Here is a 16856-nt window from a genome sequence, read left to right as displayed (position 1 = left end):
GAATGGTGAATCCTGAAGGTGTACCCCCTGGTTCGTAATGGGAATTTGAAGTACCTCAGAGATGATTTCCATAGTCAATTCACGCTCGCATCCGTTTGCAAAGACAAAGAATTGTCCGTTTTGGAAATAACCGTGTTTATAAAATAGCAGGACCAATTCTCTGAAATAAAATACCTGCTTATGATGTAATAGAGGGAACCATCCTCGATGTAAAACTTCTGTGTCAAAAAAAAAAGATGAAAAAGACCGTTTTGGAAATTTTCCATAAAATTTTGCTCGGGCACGAAAATTCGAGTGAGGGCCATTAAAGATGGAGTGGTGAAGAAAATATAGTGGAAAGGGGAAGTTGAATTTTAGAGGTGTCTATCCTTGCTATAAATAGGCACCAATCCGAAGATGCAAAAAATATGAATCGAGGTGTCATAGGGTAGTTATACCACGTGTATCTTCTAAAACATGGCGCAAAAGTGGATGTAGTGTGGATGGGAAGAATGGGGCATGTGACTACAAGGAGTGCCCTTTTTTTTTTAATTTATTTATGAAAATAGTGTTAAGTAAAAGGACAAGGAAGCTGTAGATATAATATCACAACAAGATGTATGATAAAACATAAAAAGACTAGTTTACCTACGAAATGAACTATAAAACTCAAAACGTAAGTAAACTAAAACTATTTACGTGTCTATATTTTATCAAAGATTCTACTCTAATATCCTATGAGATATAGTGGAGTAGATGATTCGTTCCACTCCTAGTCCTTCCGCATGGTAATGTTCTTTACGTATAAGTAAACTTAACTTTAAAGTCTAATGTGAGATTTACGAAATGGCAACTAGACTACGATGCAACTACCCACAAGATGCAACTAGTCGACTAACAGAACAACTATGGGAATGCTACGTTGATTCTATGATAAGGAGTTAGAGGGGGATTGATTCCACCTTAACTCGACTTAATCCTACTAACGACGAATCGTCGTAATCCAAATTGAACTGCTTCGAAGAATAATATGGTTACTCCTAATCCCTAATTACACATGGCATTTCTACCAATTCATAACTAGTATGTGAACGATTAAACCCATTCTCATGGTGAACTAATCGTTTCAAGATTGGAAAGGAAATTACGACGACTCTACGATAATCGGAATCAAACTTTCATCAAGGCTTCTCAACCCCCTCAACGGAGGTTTAGCCGAGAATCATCACGTTATCATTCCTAATGGAATTCAAACAAGACATGATAGAAAGATTGAAACTTTGCTTGTTTAAACCCAATTCAACACTACTAATGCAATAATTGAATTAAACTAATAATGACAATTACTTAAATCTACGAATTGAAACTAAACAATTAATGGAAATGAAACTAACTTATGGAGAACACTATTTTATTAATCTAATGAATAATAAAACAATGATCCAAATACTAAATTAATAATCTAACTAATCTAAGTCTAGCTATCTACATAATAAGGGAATTTAGATCTACACAATTGTAATGACAAGAATCGAAATTGACAAACTAGCTATTTTATTAATCAAACTAATTAAGAATAATGATTCTAAGAGTTTAATCTAAAACAAGAATTGAATTTAAACTAAACTTAATTTTATTACATGAAAATTAGATCTATAATTATCTATAGTTTTAGGTCTAACTAGCTACCATTAACAAAGAGTGAAGCTTTGGTTTTTATACTTTCAGATCCAAAAATCATGCATGGGCTTGGAGCCATGTTTTGGGCCAGAGAATCAGGCCCAAAACCTAATTCTTTCAGTCCAAAAAGGCCTCTTCAGCTGCAGTTGCCTTCCACAGACTTTTCATCCAATTCTGCTCCTCTGATTAGATCAAGGCTTATACCATTGGAAAGCTCTTTCCGAGCCGGTCGTTTTGACATAAGGTAGGCCCTATTTCGAGGTCTGAGTCTAAAGATACGGCCTTCGGAAGTTCTGCTGACTTGTGTGCTATTTCTGCCCGCGTCGACTTTTCAGCTTTTGATCGGGCTTTAGAAAGGCTTTGTCTTCTTGAATCTTGCCTTTTAGTCACGGAACTCCTTAGTAACCGACCTTTGCTCCTTTATCTCGCTAAAGTGGCACATTTCTGCACATAATGGACTTTGAAGCCTGAAATGCATAAAAACACGTAATCAGTGTTAACTCTTAATTATTACTCACATAATTGGTCTAATAGTATGACTGTTATAGGGTTAAAACTACAGTTTTGGGCTCTTATCAAACCCCCCCCCCCCCCCCCCAAAGAACATTTTGCTTGTCCTCAAGCAAAGATGATAAATTAGAATAAGTGACCAAAAATGGAGTTCTAACTACTCTCGTTTCGCTAAGCGCGATTGCATTGACCATATCCAACAAGGCCTTAAACCACTAAGAATTCCCTAGTGGACGAGTTATAGCATCGTGAGAGTTTTCCAGTGAAGGTACTCACAAACTTCATATATACTACAACGACTAAGAAATAAAACTATTGTTTCCTTATTCATGCTCTAAATTAACTATACCTCTCACTAGCAATGCATATAGAGTAATCAAGTCGAAACCTAAGCTAATATATGCATAATAATCAATCATCTACAATAAACATATATACAATGAGTAATACTATGAAATGCCTAGCAGGTTCGTTTCTGAAACTTGGGATAGCGTCCTTAAGTAGGTTCTCACAATAATAGTCAAGATACAACACTCTAATTTTTCCACTCAAGTTCCACTACTCCAATTAATGCAAGTGGGCACACTTTTACCTTACAATCTCAATGACAACAAGGAAGCCGGAGTCGGTCAAACACATCTGCCACTTACTATCACACTAACCTATTCCTAATTGAGCTAGAGGTCTTTATTAGGTGTTGCGGGGATTAGGAGATGGTTTAAGAAGGAAAGAAATGGATATTCAAAAAGGACAAGTCTGAGATAATAGAGTCTTCATATTATGTAACTTAGAGAAAACCTTGTTATTTTCTTTTGCTTCTATACTTTGTTTCCATCCTTAGCCATATTTTTTTCTTTTTCTTTTCTTTCGCTTTTGACTCCCTTTTATTCTATTTTTGGAGTTTTTATTTTATTTCTATTTTTATTTTTCTTTTCTTTGGATGGAAACTTCTTTTCTTTAATTTCTAAAGCAATTAACTAACTTTTGTATACACAGGTTTTTCTCTTCTTCTTTCTTCCTCATTCTATTCTCAGACTTATCTAAATTGGGTAGGTTGAATTTTTTATTTTGTTTTGTTTTGTAACAGGGTAAAGGATTTGTGGTTTATGAAAGGCTAAAGAAAGGTTCAGAGGGGCGACTAGCAGAAAATAATTCATAGGTTTGAATTTTTGGCTATATCGATCCAAAGAGAGCCTAAATTCTCACTTAGGATATGGTTTAGTGATCAAGCAAGTGGACGTGTGATTTCTCTATCCAGATTTTACTTCTCCCTTGTGTCATTTCTCAAATGTTTCACTCATATAAGGCTTTAGGCTATATTCTCACAGGATTTGTAGAATAAGTACTCTAGCCTAGATTTCAGAAACTTACTGCTAACAATCATCGATACTCCTGTAATATATTTATAGATAGATGCAAATATTATTACCTATATATTAACCTAAGTTTCTAAAAATTATTCTAATGCAAAATCTACGTGAGACTTCTAGATTATTAAGATCATAGAGAAGGAAAACAATACCAATATTCCTAAGTGTATAGCATGAACTTATTTATTTATATTTTTGAATTTTTGAAATTTTGACTAGAAAACAAATGCATATTATACATATCTATATCCTAACAGATGCCTTAATTACACGTGTTTCTATGCCCCCAAACAAGAAGCATGCTTTGTCCTCAAAGTATTTTAAATAAAGAGGGTAGGAAAAATACCATTGAAACGCGTGAAATTCAGGAACATCTGCAAAACAAAGTTAGAACGTACTAATATAGAAAATAAAAACTGACGCAACTCTATACGAGTTCTACCCATTATGGGGTTAACAAGAATGAAATTGCTTGGGACATAAGCAGACACTAACTAGAATTAAAACTGACCTTATCTCCCGCATTACTCATCATCTTCCTCATCCTCTTCTTCTATAAAGAAGTGAGGTTCCTTCGCGTCTTGTCATGCCATGATAATTTGCCAGGCTTCCCGCCATTTATCATCTATTATTGCTAACCTATTAAGAGCCACTTGGTCTGACGGGGTGTAGGGTGCAACCTGATGAGGTTGTATCCTCCACCCTTGCCAAGTCATTGAACGGAAAGATCGAATAATACTATTTGTGGGTCTTACAGTGTCGACCGTAATCCAATCCGTGAAACGTGTACAAAAAACAGGAAAGAAACATAGCATAATACGGGAAATTAGAACAGGCATAAGAAGGAACTTATGCCTCATGCTATGGGATCGAGCTAAACTAGACATCAAGGTTCGAGGAAGGTCATGACACATACGTCCCGTGGCTAAAGCAAGGAAGACGCTGCAAGTGGCATCATTCACAGAAGAAAAACGCCATTCCTCTAAAATGTTTAGCATGATCCAAAACATAACAGTTCCTATGTTCATGGACAGGCTACCAAAGGCTACGTTATATTCCCCTTGGTCCTCGATATGGAAAATGCCTGCGCCATACGACTCATGCAAAAACTCATAAGTGTAGACATACATCTTATCTACCCAATAACACCATGGGTCTTGTATTTCAGCGGGCATAGCAAGTCCAAGCACAAATGCTAGCAAGAACCTGGTAATTTCCATTGGTTCATTGTCGATGTTGATGGAGAACACTTGTTCTCCATCTGGTATCTCAAAGAAAATACAGTTATCGTAAAAATAAGATGCTAGTGTTGGAGAATAAAGTGCATCAAGTCTTACCATAAGCGGTTCCCAGCCTACGTATGTGATCGCTTCGCGAAACCAAGCACCGTAAGTAGTGCTTTGGAATGTAATGGGGGTTTAAATGGGATGTGGTGTTAGAATTTGAATCGACCGACTGATGCAAACAGTGGTGGTGGCGGTGGTGGTGGCGACAGCTTGAATTTGTAAATTTTCGTGGGTTTTTGGTGATGTAAGTTGGTGGATTTGGTGGTGGTTTGGTTTTAGAGGAGATTTGAATTGGATTTTTGATGGTTGGCGTGGGTTAATTTGGTTTCTTTTAATTTTTTTTTTAGGTTTGGAGCTTTGGTGGTCGTTAATGGCGATTTGGAAAGATGAACGCGACTGTTTGGGGAAAGGTAAAGGCTTGGCGCCGCTGCCGGTCTTGCTGGTGGTTGGCCCAAGCCTAATTCAAAATTTTTGAATTTTTCGATTTTTCACGAAACTTCAAATCAAAATTGCCGCTTCGTTACTGGTCCGATTTTTGCGAATGAGATATGGAAATGATCAGGAGAGAATTTCCAATCCAATGATCCATAAAACACTCTATTCCAACCGTGGATGACATATAAGATAGTGGAAAATGCCTCGAAGTGCGTGCATGACGTACGTTATGCGAACGACTGAACTCTAAATTCATGATTATGTCAACCCGGATCGAAATACAATTAAATAGCCTAAGCAACTCTAATGGGACATAAAACATTCTAGGACGGAAACACGAACACCCCACCCCCAAACAAATTTTTTACAACAAAGCTTAGAAAATTTGTTTTTTAGCAGTGGGTCTTTTAAAGTCAGATTCCCGAGACTTCCTAGATTACTATGTTTATTCTTTAATATATATATATATATATATATATTTTTACTTTTATAATGAAAAACAATAAACAAGAAAGACATAATTCACCCCATAGAGAAACATGACTCAAAAATCCGAGAAAACATGCAAGAGTGGAAAACGTGAATTATGTTAAACGTGGACTTAGGATCCGGTACTTACAGCCACACAGTCCGTAGGGAGGGCCCGGTTACCTTAATGGTGCACTCACCAATATATGGAAATGAAAGGAAATGCACCAAACACAAAAGTTGAGTCATTTATAGTCAGATACTCGAGACTTTATCTAAACATATGTATGAACATGCAGTTTATCATATATCAACAACCGAAATAGTTGTGGATCATTCCATAAATAAATATCACAGAAAACATATCCAAACACAATCAAGCACCAAGATTTTCTATGACGTAACCTAGTAAAATGAAAGCGAAGTCGGATAACCCTATTACGTAACCTAGCATGCACCTTCTTTTTCATTTTTGAACGAGTGGGTGTTCTAGTAAATAAGTGTGGAAAAGTGAATGGTTGTGGAGAATATGGTGGATATGGATAAGTTGTAGAAGGAAAGCATTTAAACAATGAGGATGTGGGTTTAGCACAAAACTCATTCATGGGGTGTGTAGGGACTGTTTCAAGTCTGAAAATGAAGGTGTCAAATATTTTGTTCTTCTGAAGTATTTGTTTACTAGGTGGATTTAAAAAATTATGAAGCACAGAAGAAACAAAAGGATCGAGTGCAAACTCGAGATTCCTTTGAAAGGGTGGAAGGAGGGGAGTCGAGGTGGATGTTGTGCAAAGTAGTTCTTGATAGGGTGAATCATCACTTGCTCTAAGAAACTCATCGAATTCCTCATCTAGATTGGTCATATCCACGTTACTATGATAGTCCTCTACATCTTTGAGAAAGTCATCTATCTCATCCTCATCCGTAATATGTGTATCAACTAGTGTAGGGATGAAAATGTTGGAGTCTGAACTTCCAAAGGAAAGAAATTTGGGCATATGATTATCAGGGAACGTGTTGCTGAAATAATCTCGAGCAAAGCTCTCGATCATGCTAACCTCTCCTTGCCCGCATTTAATCGGGATGCGTGTCTTTGTTTTAAAAACATTGACTTCAACAGCAAGATGGCCAAAAGACATGGACATTGAACCAAAATCAGGAGGAAACTCTAGATCACGTCCTATTTCACTGCCCAATCTCCAAGAAGGTTTGGAAGTTTGCCCAGCAGATTTTTCATATACAGCGAGAGATGGAGTCATTCTCTGATGTGAGACAGCAGAACAAACATTACATTCCACTCATCTTGGACATGTGGAAAGCTTGCTTACTGACGGCCATGGTTAGTTTATGGAAAAACAGAAACAAAGTAATGTACGACAACAAAGCTCCAAGCTATCCACAAGTTTGTTTCTTAGTCAGGAGAGCGATTATAAAAGCTCACCATAAGTCCTCGGGGCATATGGAGAATTCTGTGCATGATCTTAAGATTCTTAGACACTTCAATCTCCAACACAAACTTCGAAGATCCCCAAAAATCTTCGAATGATTTTGGCTCTTACCTCCACCGGGTATTCTCAAGATAAATACTGACGGGTGCACGAGGGGAAATCCAGGACGGTCGGGATGGGGGTTCGTGTTCCGAAACTACAAAGGAGAATTTCAGGGAGCAGCAGCTGGCAGAATGGGTATGTATACAAATTACATGGTAGAAACAATGGCAATTGTGCAGGCCATTAAGCAAGCGCTCAACTGGGATGGCGATATATTTGGGTGGAATGTGACTCCTCATTAGTTGTTCACGCTTTATAGAACAACACAACGTATTGGAGAGTTAAGGAAATATGGCAATCTCTGAAGGGAAAACCAGCATGGATAAATATCACTCTAACCTGGAGAGAGACAAATTTGGGAGCAGAGAGTTGTGCCAGACATGGGGCTGCTCTAACTTAGGGAGATAGTATATGGTGGGAATCTCGACCCTCTTTCATGAAAAATTTGGAAACCACTATACTACCTATTTTCGATTTGTTAACTAGATAACCATATTCAAGTAAAGGCCCTGTACTCCTATTTCTCGATCTATTTTGTTACTTTTGGTTCCATATAACTCTTATTCTTTTATTAATCAATTACCTTTAGAAAGAAAAAAAAAACATTCAGACTAATGCAAACTCACAAGTAGATGCATCCAATTAAGTGTTTTGCATTCATTCTAATGCGAGCTCGGTTGTAGATGCGTTAATACAATCAATCAAATGTTTTGCATTCATTCTAATGCAAGCTCACAAGTAGTTGCATTCAATCAAGTGCTTTGCATTCATTGAATCAATCAAGTGTTCTGCATTCATTCTAATTCATCAGTTCCTAAATATGTGTTTTTATCATCTTATAATATTTTGATTATGTCAAATTATATAATCAATAATGTACAAAACTCATTTTCTTATCGCTTTTTCAAGATACAAGCCTATTCTGGGCCAAATATCTCAAATGACAAGATCTAGACCCAAAAGGAACCTAAAAGAGATCCTATGGGACAACTGAGAAAAAGGGCCAAAAAGTCAACGGTCAAAGTCAAAGTGTACAGTCAAAGTCTACTCAGGTGTCTAAAAACTCAAAAGCTCAGGAAACACTCCAAGGCATCAAAAACCAAGGACTCAACTCAACCCTTTGCAAGACAAGGACTCCATGTTTTGCATTCATACTAATGCAAGCTCACAAGTAGATGCATTCAATCAAGTGTTTTGCATTCATTCTAATGCGAGCGAGCTTGTTGATGCGATAATTAATTCAATAAAGTGTTTTACATTTATTCTAATGCAAGCTTACAAGTAGATGCATTCAATCAAGTGTTTTGCATTCTTTCAATCAATCAAGTGTTTTGTATTCATTCTAATTGATCAGTTCCCAAATATGCATTTTTATCCTCTTGTAATTATTCAATTATGTCAAATTATATAATCAATAATGTACAATACTCATGTTCTTATCTCTTTTTCAGGATACAAGCCTATTATTGACCAAATATCATAAATGACGTGATCTAAAGCTAAAAGGAGGCTAAAAGGGATCTTATGGGACAACTGAGAAAAAGTGTCAAAAAGTCAACGATCAAAGTCAAAGTGTACAGTCAAAGTCAACTCAGGTGTCCAAAAACTCAAAAAAGCTCAGGAAATAGTCCAAGGCTTCAAAAACCAAGGACTCAACTTAACCCTTTGCAAGACAAGGACTCCATGTTTTGCATTCATACTAATGCAAGCTCACAAGTAGATGCATTCAGTCAAGTGTTTTGCATGCATTCTAATGCGAGCTCGCTTGTAGATTCATTAATTCAATCAATTAAGTGTTTTGCATTCATTCTAATGCTAGCTCACAAGTAGATGCATTCAATCAAGCTCTTTGCATTCATTAAATCAATCAAGTGTTTTGCATTCATTCTAATTGATCTATTCCCAAATATGAATTTTTATCCTTTTGTAATGTTTCGATTATGTCAAATTATATAATCAATAATGTACAAAACTCATGTTCTTATCGCTTTTTCAAGATACAAGGCTATTTTGGGCCAAATATCTCAAATGACATGATCTAGAGGCAAAAGGAACATAAAAGGGACCTTATGGGACAACTGAGAAAAAGCGTTGAAAAGTCAACGTCAAATTCAACGGTCAAAGACAACTCAAGAGTCCAAAAACTCAAAAGATCAAGAAACACTCCAAGGATACAAAGACTCAAGCCTTTGCAAGACAAGAATTCCATGTTTTGCATTCATTCAACTACAAGAACACACGTAGATGCATTCAATCAAGTGTTTTTCATCCATTCTAATGCAAGCTCGCTTGTAGTTGCGTTAATTTAATCAATCAAGTGTTTTGCATTCTTTTAATGCAAGCTCACAAGTAAATGCATTCAATCAAGTGTTTTGCATTCATTCTAATTGATCAATTCCCAAATATGCTTTTTTATGATCTTGTAATGCTACAATTTTGTCAAATTATATAATCAATAATGTACAAAACTCAAGTTCTTATCGCCTTTTCAGGATACAAGCCAATACTGGACGAAATACCTCAAATGATGTGATCTATAGCCAAAAGGAGTATAAAAGGGGCCTTACGGGACAACTTAGAATAAGTGCCAAAAAGTCAACGGTCAAAGTCAACTAAAGGGTTCAATAACTCAAAAGCACAAGAAACACTCCAAGGCTTCAAGGACCAAGGACTCAACTCCACCCTTGGCAAGACAAGGACTCTATGTTTTCATTATCAAAACAATAATACCTAGTTCTATACATCAAACACCTTCCCCAAAACAATACATGAACGAAAAAAAAAGTGGGGTTTCCTCCATCACCATTCTTCCCACATCGATTAAAGGTAAGCAACTTTAAAACCCCAACTCTCCACGAATCTCAACATGTCACAAATGCAAGCTCACACGTAGATGCATTCAACCAAGTCTTTTGCATTCATTCAATCAATAAGGTGTTTGCATTCATTCTAATGCAAGCTCACACGTAGATGCATTTAATCAAGTGTTATGCATTCATTCTAATGCAAGCTTGCCTATAGTTATGTTCATTCAATCAATCAAGTGGTTTGCATTCTTTTTAATGCAATCTCGCACGTAGATGCATTCATTCAAATGTTTTGAATTAATTATAATACAAGCTCACTTGTAGATTCATTCAATCAAGTGTTTTGCATTCATTCTAACGCAAACTCGCTTGTAGATACGTTAATTCAATCAATCAAGTGTTTTGCATTCATTCTAAAGCAAGTTTACAAGTATCTTGCATTCAATCAAGTGTTCTACATTCATTCAATCAATCAAGTGTTTTATATTCATTCTAATTGATCAGTTCCTAAATATGCATTTTTATGCTCTTGTAATGATTCAATTATGTCAAATTATATAATCAATAAAGTACAAAACCCATGTTCTTATCCCATTTTCAGGATACAAGCCTATTCTGGACCAAATACTTCAAATGACGAGATCTAAGCCCAAAAGAAGTCTAAAAGAGACCTTATGGGACAACTGAGAAAAAGTGCCAAAAAGTCAACGGTCAAAGTCAAATTCTACTCAGGTGTCTAAAAACTCAAAAGCTCGGGAAACACTCCAAAGCATCAAAAACCAAGGACTCAACTCAACCCTTTGCAAGACAAGGACTCCTTGTTTTGCATTCATACTAATGCAAGCTCACAAGTGGATGTATTCAATCAAGTGTTTTGCATTCATTCTAATGCGAGCGAGCTTGTAGATGCATTAATTAATTCAAGCAAGTGTTTTACATTCATTCTAATGCAAGCTTACAAGTAGATGCATTCAATCAAGTGTTTTGCATTCTTTCAATCAATCAAGTGTTTTGTATTCATTCTAATTGATCAGTTCCAAAATATGTGTTTTTATCCTCTTGTAATGATTCAATTATGTCAAATTATATAATCAATAATGTACGAAACTCATGTTCTTATCTCTTTTTCAGGATACAAGCCTATTCTGGACCAAATATCATAAATGACGTGATCTAGAGCCAAAAGGAGCCTAAAAGGGATCTTATGGGACAACTGAGAAAAAGTGCCAAAAAGTCAACGATCAAAGTCAAAGTGTACGGTCAAAGTCAACTCAGGTGTCCAAAAACTCAAAAAAGCTCAGGAAACAGTCCATGGCTTCAAAAACCAAGGACTCAACTGAACCCTTTCCAAGACAAGGACTCCATGTTTTGCATTCATACTAATGCAAGCTCACAAGTAGATGCATTCAGTCAAGTGTTTTGCATGCATTCTAATGCGAGCTCGCTTGTAGATGCATTAATTCAATCGATCAAGTGTTTGACATTCATTCTAATGCTAGCTCACAAGTAGATGCATTCAATCAAGTTCTTTGCATTCATTGAATCAATCAAGTGTTTTGCATTTATTCTAATTGATCTGTTCCCAAATATGCATTTTTATCCTCTTGTAATGTTTCGATTATGTCAAATTATATAATCAATAATGTACAAAACTCATGTTCTTATCGCTTTTTCAAGATACAAGGCTATTCTGGGCCAAATATCTCAAATGACATGATCTAGAGGCAAAAGGAACATAAAAGGGACCTTATGGGACAACTCAAGGGTCCAAAAACTCAAAATATCAGGAAACACTCCAAGGCTTCAAGGACTCAACCTTTTGCAAGACAAGGATTCCTTGTTTTGCATTCATTCAAATACAAGAACACACATAGATGCATTCAATCAAGTGTTTTGCATCCATTCTAATGCAAGCTCGCTTGTAGTTGTGTTAATTCAATCAATCATGTGTTTTGCATTTATTCTGATGCAAGCTCATAAGTAGTTGCATTCAATCAAGTGTTTTGCATTCATTCTAAATTATCAATCCCCAAATATGTGTTTTTATCCACTTGTAATGCTTCAATTTTGTCAAATTATGTAATCAATAATATACAAAACTCATGTTCTTATCGTTTTTTCAGTATACAAGCCAATACTAGACGAAATACCTCAAATGACGTGATCTAGAGCCAAAAAGGATTCATCGAACTGGAAGGGATGCAAAAAGGATTGGAACATGCGCAGAGGTATAATATCAAGAAAGTTAGAGCACAAACAGACTCAACGAACGTGATTAGCTTCTTAAAGAAAGAAAAGAATCAGCCATGGAGAGTGAAGAAGCTACTTGAAGACATTAGGAAAAGAACTAGTATTTTAGAAGTTTTTTCTATAATACATGTCTTTAGAGAGTGTAATAAGTTAGCTGATAGTTTAGCAACTAATATTCCAACTGTTTCGCTTATTGAACTCACCCCTAGCTCTTTTTCTGAAGATATAAAGAAAATTGTGTAAGAAGATGCTAGTGGGAAAGAGTATTTAAGATTGTAATAATTTATCTTTTTATCATCTTTGAGGAAGGGGTAGGGGACCACTTAATTAAAAAACCTGGCTTACCCATAAAAAAAAAATGCCTTATTGGACAACTTAGAAAAAGTGTCGAAAAGTCAACGGTCAAAGTGAACAGTCAAAGTCAACTAAAGGGTCCAATAACTCAAAAGCTCAAGAAACACACCAAGGCTTGAAGGACCTAGGACTCAACTCAACCCTTGGCATGACAAGGACTCCATGTTTTCATTATCAAAACAATAATACCTAGTTCTTAACATCAAGCACCTTCCCAAAAACAATAGAGGATCAAAAAAAAAGTTGGGTTTTCTCCATCACAATTCTTCCCACATAGATTTAAGATGAACAGCTTTAAAACCCCAACTCTCCACGAATCTCAACTTTTCACTAATGCAAGCTCACACTTAGATGCATTCAACCAAGTGTTTTGCATTCATTCAATCAATAAGGTGTTTACATTCATTCTAATGCAAGCTCACACGTAGATGCATTCAATCAAGTGTTTTGCATTCATTCTAATGCAAGCTTGCTTGTAGACGAGTTCATTCAATCAATCAAGTGGTTTGCATTCTTTTTAATGCAATCTCGCACTTAGATACATTCAATCAAATGTTTTGAATTCATTCTAATCAAAGCTCACACGTAGATGCATTCAATCAACTAATTTGCATTCATTCTAATGCAAGCTCGCTTGTAGATATGTTAATTCAATCAATCCAGTGTTTTGCATTCATTCTAATGAAAGCTTACAAGTAGATGCATTCAATCAAGTGTTTTGTATTCATTCAATCAATCAAGTGTTTTGTATTCATTCTAATTGATTAGTTCCTAAATATGCATTTTTATGCTCTTGTAATGAATCAATTATGTCAAATTATATAATTAATAATGTACAAAACCCATGTTCTTATTGAGTTTTCAGGATACAAGCCTATTCTGGACCAAATACCTCAAATGACGTGATCTACACCCAAAAGGAGCCTAAAAGAGATCTTATGGTACAACAGAGAAAAAGTGCCAAAAAGACAACGCTCAGAGTGTACGGTCAAAGTCTACTCAGATGTCTAAAAACTCAAAAGCTGAGGAAACCCTCCAAGGCTCCAAAAACCAAGGACTCAACTCAACTCTTTGCAAGACAAGGACTCCATGTTTTGCATTCATACTAATGCAAGCTCACAAGTACATGCATTCAATCAAGTGTTTTGCATTTATTCTAATGCGAGCTCACTTGTAGATGCGTTAATTAATTCAATCAAGTGTTTTACATTCATTCTAATGCAAACTTACAAGTAGATGCATTCAATCAAGTGTTTTGCATTCTTTCAATCAATCAAGTGTTTTGTATTCATTCTAATTGATCAGTTCCCAAATATGCATTTTTATTCTCTTGTAATGATTCAATTAGGTCAAATTATATAATCAATTATGTACGAAACTCATGTTCTTGTCGCTTTTTCAGGATAAAAACCTATTTTGGACCAAATACCTTAAATGACGTGATCTAGAGCCAAAAGGAGCCTAAAAGGGATCTTTTGGGTCGACTGAGAAAAATTGCCAAAAAGTCAATGGTCAAAGTCAAAGTGTATGGTCAATGTCTACTCAGGTGTCCAAAACTCACAAAAGCTCATGAAACACTCCAAGGCTTCAAAAACCAAGGACTCAACTCAACCTTTTGTAAGACAAGGACCCCATGTTTTGTATTCTTACTAATGCAAGCTCACAAGTAGATGCATTCAATCAAGTGTTTTGCATTCCTTCTAATGCGAGCTCGCTTATAGGTGGGATAATTCAATCAATCAAATATTTTGCATTCATTCTTATACAAGCTCACAAGTAGATGATTTTTTTTTTTTTTTTTTTTTGGTGGGTAAGCGGGGTTTTTTAATTAAGAGGTCCCCTACCCCTTCGTCATAGAGGAGAATAAAAGATTTTGAACTATTACAATCTTAAATACTCTTTCCCACTAGCATCTTCAAACACAATTTTCTTTATATCTTCAGAAAAAGAGCTAGGGGTGAGTTCAATGAAGTAAACAGCTGGGATAGCGGCAGCTAAGCTATCCGCTAACCTATTACATTCTCTAAACACATGCATTATAGAAAAATATTCTAACATACTAATTCTCTTCCTGATGTCTTCCATAAGCTTCTTTATCCTCCATGGTTGTTTTCCAGTTTTTCTTAGATATCTTATAACATTTGTTGAGTCTATTTGTGCTTTCACCCTCCTTATATTATTCCTCTTTGCAAGTTCTAACCCTTGCTGCAGCCCTTCAAGTTCAATGAAAGCAATTGTAGCGAAGTGTGATTTGCCTCTTGCTGCTACCATGACCGTACCTTGATTATCTCTGAGTGCTGCAACCCACCCACCTTCTATCCCTTGAAGCGTCCCATCTGTGCTTAAGTTCACTATGTCTGGTCCCGCTCGCTCCCATTTTACCTTCTGAGCTTTTGATTTCGCTGTTTCCACATACAAATTCCACCTTCCCATGAAGTCGTCTCTTTCCAAGCCTGCTGGCATCTTTGTTGTGATCGACCTTAGCTTAGTTCTCACATCTCTACTAATTTGATGAACCACCTGATCCAAAAATCGAGTTTCAAGTTTGAAAATTCTGCTACATCTTTGTCACAGCCCGAATTTCTAAACAATAACAAAGTGAATATTTGAAATATAAATATCTCAAACATCACTAGGTTCACTTGTTTAAAAACCCAGACTATGACGGGGGATACTACACATACAAAACCCAAACAGCCATGTCATAAAAGAAACAACTTAAATTAAAATAATCCCAATAATTATCCGCCATTGCTTTATTAAGATATCATCCGTCCAAATAAAACATCAAACAAACTCTCAAAATAAAATTCCTCACTACCATGTTCTCATGCCATGCAAAAGGTAAACTACGTTATTACATCCTTTCACTAAGAATCAGACCTAACAAAAGAACTAACGGACTACTCCAGGCAAGAATCCAAATCACACGCCGCAGCTCCACTGCCTTCCACCTATGTTCCCAAGAACACACCCACGTTGCCAAAACAAAGCAAACATGGGTCAACAAAATGGAATTTGCTGGTATGAGTAGACTAACCACATATAAATATTATCATACTTTAATTATCCAAACAATCACTTTATATTTTCCCATAACTTAATCATTTTCAGCTTGAAAGACAGGTAGTTCCGTCATTTCAACCAGCATAGTTTCTTCCCAAGCAAGACTTCCATTCTATTAACTCATTATCATAATTCGTTTTAATAACTAGGTAACTGAATTAAAACTTACCGATATCCACTTCTGGATAAGGGTAGGACTGCGTCCCTGCACAAAATATTATTAAGTCCTACCCTCCTGCAAAAGAAAGTTAGTAATTTTATATAACATATGTACATATCCTATAGGTATACAAATGCAAGTCCAAGCACACCCGTACAATCAATGAATACAACTAACCTGCAAGGCGAATACCTTAGTTCCTCTCTGGGGCAGTCCGAACAATCTAGTCATTCATGACACGTTCAATGAATACCGGGTCATTCATGACACAGTCAATGAATACCTAATTATAACACTAACGGGCCATTTATGACACATTCAATAAATGCCCACCTATCACATGACATCTTCAGTCATAAGTCTCATTTCCAAAACTTGATGCGTGGAGAGATCTACAAGGGTGCGGTAAATTGTTTACGCATTATCAAACTTTATTGTATATATCATTATTCAGATAACGTAGGAGTATCTTGTTTCATGTATTTTTGGTTTACGCGTTATTAATTATATGGATGTCTAAGTGTCATAACGTTGCATATCATAAAATACTGCAAAATCATATAGTAGTTAATACACGTATATATAGAAAGGTCTTAGCCTAAAGCCAAGAATGCTAATAGCCCTAGACCTATCCTAATAGACCGAATCATAATTCGAGTTAAAAGTCAAACTGGGCCAATTGGTCATAGTCAACCCTGGTTAATAGTCAAAGTCAACTCTGGTCCTAAACCGATTAGGTAAACTGACCAGGTTCAATAACTTAAGCCTTAACCCGACCCATAAATTGATTTGGCCCAACTTGAAATATCTAACTGAAACAGATACTATGGACCAGCCCACTAAAACTTAAAATACTGATTTGGCCCAACTATACGATCCACTTAAAATACTATGGACCAACCCACATAAAACTTAAAACCGGCCCAAAACAAAAGTTGAATTTC

At 36.1% G+C, this 16856-nt stretch overlaps 1 protein-coding gene across 1 annotated transcript; it reads right to left on the bottom strand.

Moving 5' to 3' along the window:
• Positions 1–14567: 14567 nt before the first annotated feature.
• Positions 14568–15149, bottom strand: LOC147474894 (uncharacterized). The gene has a single exon (XM_086585219.1). The coding sequence runs from the start codon at positions 15147–15149 to the stop codon at positions 14568–14570; it is 582 nt and encodes a 193-aa protein (XP_086441345.1).
• Between the last annotated feature and the right edge of the window lie 1707 nt (positions 15150–16856).

The sequence above is a fragment of the Coptis chinensis genome, chromosome 9 (assembly GCF_015680905.1).
Source record: "Coptis chinensis isolate HL-2020 chromosome 9, ASM1568090v1, whole genome shotgun sequence".
Taxonomy (NCBI): domain Eukaryota; kingdom Viridiplantae; phylum Streptophyta; class Magnoliopsida; order Ranunculales; family Ranunculaceae; genus Coptis; species Coptis chinensis.
Note: the sequence above shows the minus strand (reverse complement) of the source record. Positions and strands in the feature narration are given on the sequence as shown.

Excerpts from the sequence above, each read along its gene's own strand:
- LOC147474894 (XM_086585219.1), bottom strand. The coding sequence starts at position 15,149 with ATGCCAGCAGGCTTGGAAAGAGACGACTTCATGGGAAGGTGGAATTTG.